The 13,247-nt window shown below is 46.8% G+C and overlaps 1 protein-coding gene across 1 annotated transcript in view; it reads right to left on the reverse strand.

Annotated features, from left to right (window-relative positions):
- Window positions 1–13,247, reverse strand: part of SLC22A15 (solute carrier family 22 member 15) — a 224,714-nt gene that overhangs the window by 27,390 nt on the left and 184,077 nt on the right. Inside the window, exons 9-10 of the mRNA XM_069202976.1 lie at window positions 6,476–6,596; window positions 937–1,009 (exon numbers count right to left, since the gene is read on the reverse strand). Coding sequence (XP_069059077.1) covers window positions 937–1,009; window positions 6,476–6,596 — 194 coding nt within the window. The remainder of the gene's footprint in view (window positions 1–936; window positions 1,010–6,475; window positions 6,597–13,247) is intronic.

Raw genomic sequence — 13,247 nt, forward strand, 5'->3', positions numbered from 1 at the left:
TTGTTCCACAGGTACTCTCGTCAGAAAATCCATCGTTATTGCATTGCTGGTGTTGGTCTTCCTGGCAGAATTCCCCTATCACTACTATTGTGCTCTTTGGGGAACTTAGGTGCACTTTGCACCCACTTTTCAGGGTCTTGGGGTGGGCTATTTTTCTAACCCTCACTGTTTTCTTACAGTCCCAGCGACCCTCTACAAGCTCACATAGGTTTGGGGTCCATTCGTGGTTCGCATTCCACTTCTAGAGTATATGGTTTGTGTTGCCCCTGTACCTATGTGCTCTCATTGCAATCTATTGTGACTGTACATTGCTTGCATTGCTTTCTATTGCTATTACTGCATATTTTTGGTATTGTGTACACATATCTTGTGTATATTTGCTATCCTCATACTGAGGGTACTCACTGAGATACTTTTGGCATATTGTCATAAAAATAAAGTACCTTTATTTTTAGTATATCTGTGTATTGTGTTTTCTTATGATATTGTGCAAATGACACCAGTGGTATAGTGGGAGCTTTACACGCCTCCTAGTTCAGCCTAAGCTGCTCTGCTAAGCTACCTTTTCTATCAGCCTAAGCTGCTAGACACCCCTCTACACTAATAAGGGATACCTGGACCTGGTGCAAGGTGTAAGTACCCCTTGGTACCCACTACAAGCCAGGCCAGCCTCCTACACTGACCTCTGAACTATAATGGAGTCTCACTCACTCCCAAGGTACTGACCTCATTAACAGCGGTCTCACTCACTGCCACGTCACTCACCCCAGGCACATGAATGCTTATTTACCACATAAGGGGCCTCATACACTCACTCATTCACACTCGGACTCACACACATTAAAAGTCTTGTGACGTCAGTTTTTAACCTGGAGCAAGAAAGTCTACAAATAAATCATGTAAGCAAGTCTGATGAATGAAAGGAAAGGTACTGACCAGTGACGGGATGAAGGGCGCAATGATACCCCCAATCCTGGAGAACATGGAGCACAGGCCCATCCCGAGATTCCTAGGGGAGACAGATAATGACGTCATTGAGGAGGTAGCAAAGCCTTGGAGTGGGAGGCATCCACAGTTCGGTCCCCAGACTAGATACCTTCTGCTGTTGGACTGTTTTCCCATCACTCCTGCCTCAGGACTGTCCCAGTCCAGCCCTGAACACTTCTAATCCGACACTGAGAGACTCAAGGTCCTTCAATCACGGCTGCCTGCAGAGACACACTCTTCTTTCCAACATACTCCATCCAGAATCCCTTCTCACCCCTCCAGTCTACTCGAGAGCACCGCAAACACGACTCACCCCTTCTGCCTACTCCACAGCTCACCCCAAACACTTCTCACCCCTTCTGCCTACTCTGCAGCTCACCACAAACACTTCTCACCCCTTCTACCTGCTCCAGAGGTCAACCCCAAAAGCATCTAACCACAAACACTTCTCATGCCTTCCACCCGCTCCAGAGGTCATCAAAACACTTCTCACCCTTCTGCCTACTCCACAACTCACCCCAAACACTTTTCACGCCTTCTCCCTACTCCAGAGGTCACCACAAACACTTCTCATCCCTTCTGCCTGCCCTAGAGCTCACAACAAACACTTCTCTCTCCTTCTGCCTACCCCACAACTCACCAAAAACACTTCTCACCCCTTCTGTCTGCCCCAGAGCTCACCCCACACACTTCTCACCCCCTCTGACTTCCCCAGAGCTCACCACAAACACTTCTCACCCCTTCTGCCTACCCCACAACTCACCACAAACACTTCTCACCTCTTCCGCTTACACCAGAGCTCACCACAAACACTTCTCACCCCTTCTGCCTGCTCCCCCGCTCACCACAAACACTTCTCTCCTCTTCTGTCTGCTCTAGAGCTTACCCCACACACTTCTCACCCCCTCTGTCTGCCCCAGAGCTCACCACAAACACTTCTCACCCCTTCTGCCTACCCCACAACTCACCACAAACACTTCTCACCTCTTCCGCTTACTCCAGAGCTCACCACAAACACTTCTCACCCCTTCTGCCTGCTCCCCCGCTCATCACAAACACTTCTCTCCTCTTCTGTCTGCTCTAGAGCTTACCCCACACACTTCTCACCCCCTCTGTCTGCCCCAGAGCTCACCACAAACACTCCTAACCCCTTCTGCCTACTCCACAACTCACCACAAACACTTCTCACCCCTTCTGCCTACCCCACAGCTCACCACAAACACTTCTCACCCCTTCTGTCTGCCTCAGAGCTCACCACAAACACTTCTCTCCCGCTTCTGCCTACCCCACAACTCACCACAAACTCACCCCTTCTGCCTACTCCACAGCTCACCACAAACACTTCTTACCCCTTCTGCCTACTCCACAGCTCACCCCAAAGACTTCTCACCCCTTCTGTCTGCCCCAGATGTCACCCAAACACTTCTCACCCCTTCTGTCTGCTCCAAAGCTCACCACAAACACTTCTCAGCCCTTCTGCCTGCTCCACCACTCACCCCATACTTCTCACCCACCCTTTCTGCCCCAGAGCTCACCCCCAAACACTTCTCACCCCTTCTGCCTACTCCAGAGCTCACCACAAACATTTCCCACCCCTTCTGCCTACCCCAGAGCTTACCACAAACACTTCTCACCCCTTCTGCCTGCTCCCAAGCTTGTGCCAAACACTTCCCACCCCATCTGCCCCAGAGCTCACCACAAACACTTCCCACCCCTTTTGCCTGCTTCACAGCTCATCTTAAACACTTCTCATCGTATCTGCCTACTCAAGAGCTCACCCCAAATACTTCCCACGCCTTCTGCCTGTTCCAGAGGTCAACCCAAAAACCATCTTATCCCTTCTACCCGCTCCAGAGGTCACCACAAGCACATCTAATCTCTTATTCATTCTGTAGAGCTCACCCCAAACACTTCTCACCTTTCTGCTTACTCCACAGCTCAGGACAAACACTTCTCACGCCTACGGCCTGCTCTACAACTCACCACTCACCTCCTGCCTACCCCAGAGCTCACCCCAAACACGTCTCACCCCTTCTGTCTTCTCCACCAGCTCGCCCCAAACACTTCTCACGCCTTCTCCAGAGATCACCACAAACACTTCTCACACCTCCTGCCTACCCCCAGAGCTTACCCCAAACACGTCTCACCCCTTCTGCCTTCTCCACCAGCTCACCCCAAACACTTCTCATCGCTTCTGCCTACTCCACAGCTCACCACAAACACTTCTCACCCCTTCTGCCTGCTTCAGAGGAAAACCCCAAAACATCTCACCCCTTCTGCCTGCTCCAGAGGTCAACCTCAAACACATCTCGCCCCTTCTGCCTGCTCCAGAGGTCAAATCCAAACACATCTCATGTCTTCTACCCACTCCAGAGGTCACCACAAGCATATCTCATCTCTTCTTCATTCTGTAGAGCTCGCCCCAAACACTTCTCACCCGATCTGCCTATTCCACAGCTAACCCCAAACACGTCTCACCCCTTCTGTCCGCTCCAGAGCTTAACCCAAACACGTCTCACACGTTCTGTCTACTCCACAGCTCACCCCAAACACTTCTCACCCCTTATGCCTACCTCACAGCTCGACCCAAACACTTCTCACCCCATATGCCTACCCCACAGCTCACCCCAAACACTTCTCCCCCCTTCAGCCTGCTTCAGAGGTCAACCCCAAAAACATCTCAGCACTTCTGCCTGTTCCAGAGGTCAACCCCAAACACTTCTCATGCCTTCCACCCGCTCCAGAGCTCACCACAAACACTTCTCATCCCTTCTGCCTGCTCCACGGATCACCCCAAACACTTCTCACGCCTTCTCCAGAGATCACCACAAACACTTCGCACACCTCCTTGCCTACCCCTAGAGCTTACCCCAAACACTTCTCATCCCTTCTGCCTACTCCACAGCTCACCCCAAACACTTCTCACCCCTTCTGCCTACTCTGCAGCTCAGCACAAACACTTCTCACCCCTTCTGCCTACTCCAGTGGTCAACCCCAAAAGCATCTCACCCCTTCTGCCTACTCCACAGCTCACCCCAAACACTTCTCACCCCTTCTGCCTGTTCAGGGCTCACCATAAACACTACTCACTCCTTCTACCTACTGTTGTCCTGATCACTTTCCATTACTCCTGCAGGAAACAATCCATGCACGTGCCGTCCTGGCTCTAAACATGTCATACCTCCATGCGGGTTTAACCCTCAACACTTTATCTGTAGTGCCTACTGCAGTGCTCAGCAAGCTTCAATCCTGAACACTTTCTATCTGTAGCGCCTACTGCGGTGCTCGGCAAGCTTCAATCCTGAACACTTTCTGTCTGTAGCAGCTACTGCTCGGCAAGCTTCAATCCTGAACACTTTCTTCTGTAGCAGCTACTGCAGTGCTCGGCAAGCTTCAATCCTGAACACGTTCTATCCATAGCGTTTACCGCAGTGCTCAGCAAGCTTCAATACTGAACACTTTCTATCTGTAGCGCCTACCGCAGTGCTCAGCAATCTTCAATACTGAACACTTTCTATCTGTAGCGCCTACTGCAGTGCTCAGAAAGCTTCAATCCTGAACACTTTCTGTCTGTAAGGCAGGCAGGAGGGGATGGGAAAACACACAGGCAACAATCTTTGAGCCCACTGTAAGCTAAGAAAATGTCTTGCAACAGACTGTGCATGCGCTCTATTGGGCGAGACCTAAAAGCAACTTTTGGTTATGGCTTTGTACATGCAGTAACAGCAGAGAAATGCAGAGGTGAAGCAGAATATTGAATGATACGTAAGAACTGCTGGGTTTTGGCACAGAAGCCAGCCACATCCCATTCCAATACACCACATCCAGAGCATCTTCTGCTTTGAACGATTAGCACTTCCCTGTGGACGACCTGATCGTGCCCTGTAAGACCTCCTTGAAGTGTAGATGCCCATGGCAGAGGTCCTGTGGTGCCAGGCTGACAAACTCCACAATGTCTCACTGGACTGAAACAGCATGCCAAGCAGTCGTACACCAGATCTAGTCTGCACTGCAGCATTCAATGCCCTTGGCTCAATAACCTGGTAGATGTATCAAAAACTGGTTCAACTGAACCTTCCACCTACTGCCCATCCAGCAGGCGGAGACTACAGAAGGACATACACAGAACCTTTCACCTACTGCCCATCCAGCAGGCGGAGACTACAGAAGGACATACACAGAACCTTCCACCTACTGTCCATCCAGCAGGAGGAAGCTGTGGAAGGACAGACACAGAACCTTCCACCTACTGCCCATCCAGCAGGCAGAGACTACAGAAGGACATACACAGAACCTTCCACCTACTGCCCATCCAGCAGGCGAAGACTACAGAAGGACAGACATGGAACCTTTCACCGACTGCCCATCCAGCAGGCGGAGGCTGCAGGAGGACAGACATGGAACCTTCCACCTACTGTCCATCCAGCAGGCGGAGACTACAGAAGGACATACACAGAACCTTTCACCTACTGTCCATCCAGCAGGCGGAGGCTGCAGGAGGACAGACATGGAACCTTCCACCTACTGTCCATCCAGCAGGCGGAGACTACAGAAGGACATACACAGAACCTTTCACCTACGTCCATCCAGCAGGCGGAGACTACAGAAGGACAGACACAGAACCTTTCACCTACTGCCCATCCAGCAGGGCGAAGACTACAGAAGGACAGACACAGAACCTTTCACCTACTGCCCATCCAGCAGGGCGAAGACTACAGAAGGACAGACACAGAACCTTTCACCTACTGCCCATCCAGCAGGGCGAAGACTACAGAAGGACAGACACAGAACCTTTCACCTACTGCCCATCCAGCAGAGCGAAGACTACAGAAGGACATACACAGAACCTTCCACCTACTGCCCATCCAGCAGGGCGAAGACTACAGAAGGACAGACACAGAACCTTTCACCTACTGCCCATCCAGCAGAGCAAAGACTACAGAAGGACATACACAGAACCTTCCACCTACTGCCCATCCAGCAGGGCGAAGACTACAGAAGGACATACACAGAACCTTTCACCTACTGCCCATCCAGCAGGGCGAAGACTAAAGAAGGACATACAAAGAACCTTTCACCTACTGCCCATCCAGCAGAGCAAAGACTACAGAAGGACATACACAGAACCTTCCACCTACTGCCCATCCAGCAGGGCGAAGACTACAGAAGGACATACACAGAACCTTTCACCTACTGTCCATCCAGCAGGCGGAGACTGGAGGAGGACAGACATGGAACCTTTTACCTACTGTCCATCCAGCAGGAGGAAGCTGTGGAAGGACAGACACAGGACATTTCACGTACTGCCCATCCAGCAGGCGGAGGCTGCAGAAGGACAGACACAGAACCTTTCACCTACGTCCATCCGGCAGGCGGAGACTGCATGACAGACGCAGAACCTTTCACCTACTATCCATCCGGCAGGGCGGCGGCTGCAGACGTACAGACAGGTTTGGTTTAGAAGCAGTGCAGAGGTGCTTCGCCTTACCTGATGACGGTGGGGTACAGCTCCGATGTATAGATGTACACTATGTTAAAAGCGGCGCTGATGGTCAGCTTGCCCACCAAGGACAGGGATCGGCTGTTCACAATGGAGAAGAACCCGGTGTCTGTTGGAGAAAGAGGAGGAAACCTTCAGCATGAGGGTCAGTACTCAGAGAATGTCTCCTGCATGGGTTTGTGTGAGGCAGAGTAATTACTTTCATCCATGGCACCTATGCTGACATCCAAACAGGAAGATGATGGCAGAGAAAAGCACTCTCTTGATGTCATTAGTACAAGCAATAGGGCAACACTCTCTCCTCAGCGACCTCCAACATCTCCCAACGTCGCCCATGCAATAAGTGGTTGCAGCCTAACATATCAAATATCACACACTCAAGAGAAGATACAAAAATTTAGCAATGTTACTACTGAACCTACAGGAGTTTCCAAAGACAGTCTTCTGGGCGTTACCTCCCCTTGCTCCCTACCATGATCATAACTTTCCTATATAATAAAACAGGAATGTTATGATTCAGTGTTTTGACCTGGGTGAGAAAGAAGGCATTACAGTTGTGCTTGGTACCCAATGACTTGCATATACACCAGATTTCTACTTCATGCACTCGTGGAGAATAAAACGTAAAGTTGGTAAAAATAGTATAACACACAGATATATCCTATGTCCTTTACTCCTCTCCCCGCCTTCGGATTCTCAGCATCACCACAACCTATTAACACCTTGAAACTTGACAACAGCCTTAGAACACCATCAGACCAGTAGGTAGCGCCTACTGTTTTAACACTACAAACCACACAGTGTCCTCTCCCAGACTATACACTCCACGCACTCTGACCTTCACTTGCTCTCGCTTTTCCCCGTGGCTACATGCGCTCCAAGAATATAACATCTACCTCAGATCTTCCACACACTAAAAACACAACAGAACCGTTAGGTGACCCTCCCCACACAACTATCTGCAGCTTCACCCAGTGCCTCAATGCTCACTACATACATTCTCTAACCACCTCTTATAGTCTAAAAGTTTATTTCCCTCTAATGCTGAATGAGAAGTGATACTTTGCACAGGAAGCACTTCAACCGTATACATCAGACATAACAGTTATTTGTCAGCTGTTTAGGCCTGTGAAGCAGGTACCAGCTTCACACACACACACTATACCCTAACCTGGGAGAGCAGTGTTTCCATGCTTGCAGTGTGGCACTTATGTACACAGGGTGGTGGGTGGGTTTCCATGCGCTTGAATTATAATCATGCATTTGACATGCTGTGAAATATATTTCTATACTAATTCGGGCGAAACACGAGTTGGTTATTTTGCAAAAAGGCAAGATTGAACATCGTATCAGAATTGAGCAAAGGAAAAAAATAAAATAAAACCCTGTTTGGAAGATAGCATCCCCTCAATATTGTTTATCAAGTAATCAATGTTGTATCTACTTACTGGTGACAGCTAACCTGTTATACACACTGCTGTCTGCTCTACGTATCTAATAAGGAGACTTCAAGAAGCTCTTGTACTAATGCAACATTTCTGCTTAGTACTTTTCCTTGGATGAATGTGTGTGGGTTATGGACATAACAGCTTCCACCAAGGAATACTTCCCAGTCAATGCTTTTGTACTTGAGATAATGGTTAGACTGGACTGATGAAGGTCGGCCTTAATGTCACTAAATAATTTATGTTTATTTTTTTGTCTGTCGAAATTCTGTTTGGTGGTTATGCCCCATTAAACCACATATTTAGAAAATGGCACTTAGCCAGTGTACATCTGTTCGTGGCATGTAGTGATGCAGATTCACATTCTATGCATAGCCCTGCATCTAGTGTTGGGCTTGGAGTGTTACAAGTTGTTTTTCTTCGAAGAAGTCTTTTCGGAGTCACGGGATCGAGGGACTCCTCCTCTCGGTTCCATTGTACATGGGCATCGACTCCATTGTTAGATTGTTTTCCCGCAAAGGGTGAAGGAAGGAGTGATAGAGTATAAGAATATAAAGAGATGTCCATTCAAATGTAAATGTATCTACATATGTAAAAATGATAAACTTAAACGACTACAGGATTCCGGGGAGAAGGAAGGGTGCATGTGAATCTGCAGCATTACATGCCACGAACAAACGTACACTGGGTAAGTGACATTTTCCATTCAATAGCATGTGTAGCTGCAGATACACATGCTATGCATAGACTACAAAGCAGTTTGTCCTCCCAAAATAGCGGTGGCTAGCCTGTAGGAGTTGAAGTTGTTTGAAATAGTGTTCTTAAGACAGCTTGGCCTACAGTGGCCTGTTGCTGTGTGAAAACATCAACACAATAGTGTTTAGTAAAGGTATGAGGAGTGGACCATGTGGCAGCTTTGCATATCTCAGCCATTGGTATGTTTCCTAAAAATGCCATTGACACACCTTTCTTTCTTGTAGAATGCGCTATAGGAGTGATCAAAAGTTGTCTTTTTGCTTTGATGTAGCATGTTTCTATACATCTAACAATACATCTTGCTAAGCCTTGTTTAGATAGAGGATTGCCTTTATGTGGTTGTTGAAAAGCAACGCAAAGTTGTTTTGTTTTCCTAAAATCTTTAGTTCTATCTATATAGTACATAAGAGCTCTTTTGAGATCTAGAGTATGAAGAGCTCTTTCTGCAACTGAGTCTGGCTGTGGAAAGAAGACTGGCAATTCCACTGTTTGGTTGATGTGAAAAGAAGATACTACTTTTGGTAGAAATTTCAGATTAGTTCTAAGTACGACTTTATGTTTGTGTACTTTTAAAAAAGGTTCCTCAATAGTGAAGGCTTGTATTTCACAAACTCTTCTTAATTAAGTAATAGCTACAAGGAAGGCAACTTTTCATGTTAAAAATTGAATTTGACAAGAATGCATGGGTTCAAAGGTGGGCCCATGAGTCTGGTAAGTACGATATTCAGATTCCAAGAAGGAACAGGTGGAGTCTTAGGTGGAATAATGCGTTTTAATCCTTCCATGAAAGTTTTAATAAGAGGGACTCTGAATAGGGAAGTGTGTTGAATATTTTGCAAATATGCAGATATTGCAGTAAGGTGGATTTTATGGATGAGAAAGCTAAATGTGATTTTTGTAAATGAAGTAGATAGCATACAATATCTTGTATAGAAGCTGTGAGTGGATCAGTATTTTTAGATTGACAGTAGTAAACAAATATTTTCCATTTGTTAGCATAACATTGTCTGGTAGTAGGTTTACGTGCCTGTTTAAGCACTTCCATACATTTTGATGGAAGTTTTAGGTAGCCAAATTCTAGGACTTCATGAGCCAATGGGATAGGGGGAAAGCGTAAGCAAATATCCCTGACCAATTGATCCATAGAGCATTGCCCTTGGATAGAGGATGTGGGTGTCTGGATGCAAAGTGTTGGCATTTTGCATTTTCACTTGTTGCGAATAGATCTATCTCTGGTGTTCCCCACTTTTGAAAGTACTTTTGAAGTACTTGGCTGTGAATCTCCCATTTGTGTGTCTGTTGGTGTGTTCTGCTTAGGAGATCCGCTAGCTGATTGTGTATTCCTGGAATGTATTCTGCTAGTAGATGAATGTGATTGTGAATTGCTCATTTCCATATTGTCTAGGCTAGAAGGGACAGTTGAGATGAATGTGTCCCACCCTGTTTTTTTAGATAATACATGGTCGTCATGTTGTCTGTTTTTATCAGACCATTTTTATGTTTGAGAAGGGGTTGAAACGCTTTTAGGGCAAGAAACACCGCCAAGACTTCTATGTGGTTTATGTGAAGTTGTTTCTGTTTGGCATCCCATTGCCCTTGAATGGTCTGATTGTTGAGATGAGCTCCCCAACCGAATCATTGATGCGTCTGTTGTGATTATGGTCTGAGGCACGGGGTCTTGGAATGACCGCCCCTTCATTAGATTTCTGAGATTCCACCATTGGAGGGACGTGTGCGTTTGGCGGTCCATCAACATTAGATCTTGAAGCCGACCGTGTGCCTGAGACCATTGTTGTGAGAGGCATTATTGTAAAGGCCTCATGTTTAGTCTTGCATTTGGAACTATGGCTATGCAAGATGCCATCATCCCTAGAATTTTCAAGATACATTTTACAGTGTATTGTTGATTTGGTTGTATATGTGGGATGAGATTCTGAACCGCCTGTATCCTTTGTGTATTTGGATATGCTAGGACTTTTTGAGTATTTAGAATAGCACCTAGGTAAGGTTGTATCTGTGCTGGACGAATGTATGATTTTTGATAATTTAGAGTGAACCCTAGCTGCTACTACTACTAGACATTTTGTGAACACTCTTGGAGCTGTTATGCCGAAGAGCAAAACTTTTAACTGGTAATGTTTTCCTGCTATGACGAACCTGAGGTATTTTCTGTGAGCTGGATGGATGGGTATGTGGAAATACACATCTTTGAGGTCTAAAGCAGTCATGTAATCTTGTTTTTTGTGGTAGTGGAATGACATCTTGCAGAGTTACCATGTGAAAATGGTCTGACAGGATGTATAGATTGTAGGCTCTGAGGTCCAAGATGGGCCTGAGGGTGCCGTCTTTTTTTGGGAATGAGGAAGTATAGTGAGTATACTACTGTTCCTTGTTGAAAATGTGGAACCAATTCTACTGCTTGTTTTAATAGTAGACAGTGTAACTCTTGTAGCAACAGAACACTGCTCTGGGGACAACTTGTGGTATTGTGGCGGAATGTTTGGAGGGGTGGAGATTAATTCTAGGCAAAAGCCATTGCGGATAATTGATAATACCCAATTGTCTGTGGTGATATTTTGCCAATGAGAGTGGAATTGCTGTAGTCTTCCCCCCCCCACAGGAGAAGTGGAGGGGTGGGAAGGAAGTCACTGCTTGGATGGTGTAGTGCTTGGCTTTGAGGCTTGGAACTTGCCTCTATTTCTGAAATACTGTCCTCTATAGGACCCTCTAAATTCACCTCTTTGATATTGTGTTTGTTGTCCCTGCTTTGCCTGGGAGGTAGAAGCTTCAGAGGATTTTGGCTTAAATCCTCCTCTAAACTGTGGTCTGCAAAAGGAGCCTCTATATGGTGTGGTATATAAAGCCCACATTGCCTTTGCAGTATGAGTCTTTTCTCAGTTTTTCTATAGTGGTGTCCACTTGAGGCCCAAATAAATGTTTTTTTTTTTTATTGAAAGGCATGTTAAGTACTGCCTGTTAAATTTCTGGTTTAAAACCAGAGGAGCGTAGCCATGCATGCCTTCTAATTGTAAAAGCAGTATGGACACTCCTTGCAGCTGTATCAGCAGTTTCGAGGGCAGACCTTATCTAGTTATTACTTATAGCCTGTCCCTCTTCTACAACCTGTTGTGCCCTTTTTTGATGCTCTTTTGGGAGGTGCTGTATGAATTCTTGCATCTCATCCCAATGGGCTCTATCATATCTGGCAAAAAGTGATTGCAAATTTGCAATTCGCCATTGGTTAGCCGCTTGCGTTACTACTCTCTTGCCAGCAGCATCAAACTTTCTACTTTCTTTATCAGGAGCAGGAGCATCTCCTGATGACTGGCTGTTGGCTCTTTTTCTGGCTGCACTGACTACTACTGAGTCCGGAGGAACCTGATGTGTGATGTAGTCTGAGTCCATAGGGGCAGGTTTATATTTTTTGTCAATTCTAGAGGTAATCACTCTAGCTTTGACAGGCTCACAAACCATTTGGTCAGCAAGTTTGACCATTCCAGGCAACACTGGGAGACACTGGTATCTAGAGTGAGTGGAAGACAGAGTGTTGAATAAAAAATCTTCCTCCAGGGGTTCAGAATGCATAAGCACCCCATGATAAGCCGCTGCCCTAGAGACTACCTGAGTGTAGGCAGTAGTGTCCTCTGGTGGAGAAGGCTTAGAAGGGGTACAGATCAGGATCATTGTCTGGAATGGGATCAGGGTCATACAGATCCCAAGGATCCACTGTATCTCCATGCGGGTATAGTGAGTGTGTTGGAGAAGGCAGTGGTGGTGAACTATTGTGAGGAGGTGAAAAAAGAGAGCTGTGGAGAGTGAGGAGTAGAAGTAGGGAGAGGTGCTGATTTCTCCTTTTGCTTCTGAACCTTTGCTGGTGGTTGAGCAGAGTCTAACTCCTCTTGAAAGGCCAGCTTTCTTTTAGTCTTTAAAGGAGGTGCAGGGAGAATTCTACCAGTCTCTTTATGTATATGGATTCTTGTTGGTCTTTCATCCATAGCCTCCAATATTGGTTCAATCACAGTCTCTTCTTTCGAAGCTTTGTGAGATTCTTGCATTGGCTTCGAGATTTGTTTAGAAGTTTACTCTAAAGTCCTTGTTCCTCTGTGTATGAGGATTTTTTCGGTTCCGATGTTTGAATCTTTTTCGGTCCCGAAAATGAAGTCAGCTGTTTCGGCTCCGAAGCAGGACGTCGAATCTTCGACTCCGAAGAGTGAGGACGCTTGCTAGAGTCTGAGGGGGACGTTCTCACCGACTTACTCGTCTCTGAAGTGGACGGAGGAGTGGCCTTTTTCGGCGCAGAGTCTGAAGGCCGGTCGCCGACAGCCTTTTTTTGGGCCGAACCATGGCCTTCCGGCAGTGCTGTACCCAAGGCCTTTGATTGTTTTTTATATATGGTTGTAGGGGAAGACGTACTCACGTGCTGGCCAGCAGTGATATGTCTATCATCTTCCGATTCTTGCTGGGAGTCGGTGTCTCGGATGGAGACTGCTGTCTGCTCCTGCTCTTCCTCCACGATGTCGAGATGTTTAGTGCTTTTCACCACCATTTATAGTCTTCGG

Source organism: Pleurodeles waltl, chromosome 8 (assembly GCF_031143425.1).
Source record: "Pleurodeles waltl isolate 20211129_DDA chromosome 8, aPleWal1.hap1.20221129, whole genome shotgun sequence".
NCBI classification, from domain to species: domain Eukaryota; kingdom Metazoa; phylum Chordata; class Amphibia; order Caudata; family Salamandridae; genus Pleurodeles; species Pleurodeles waltl.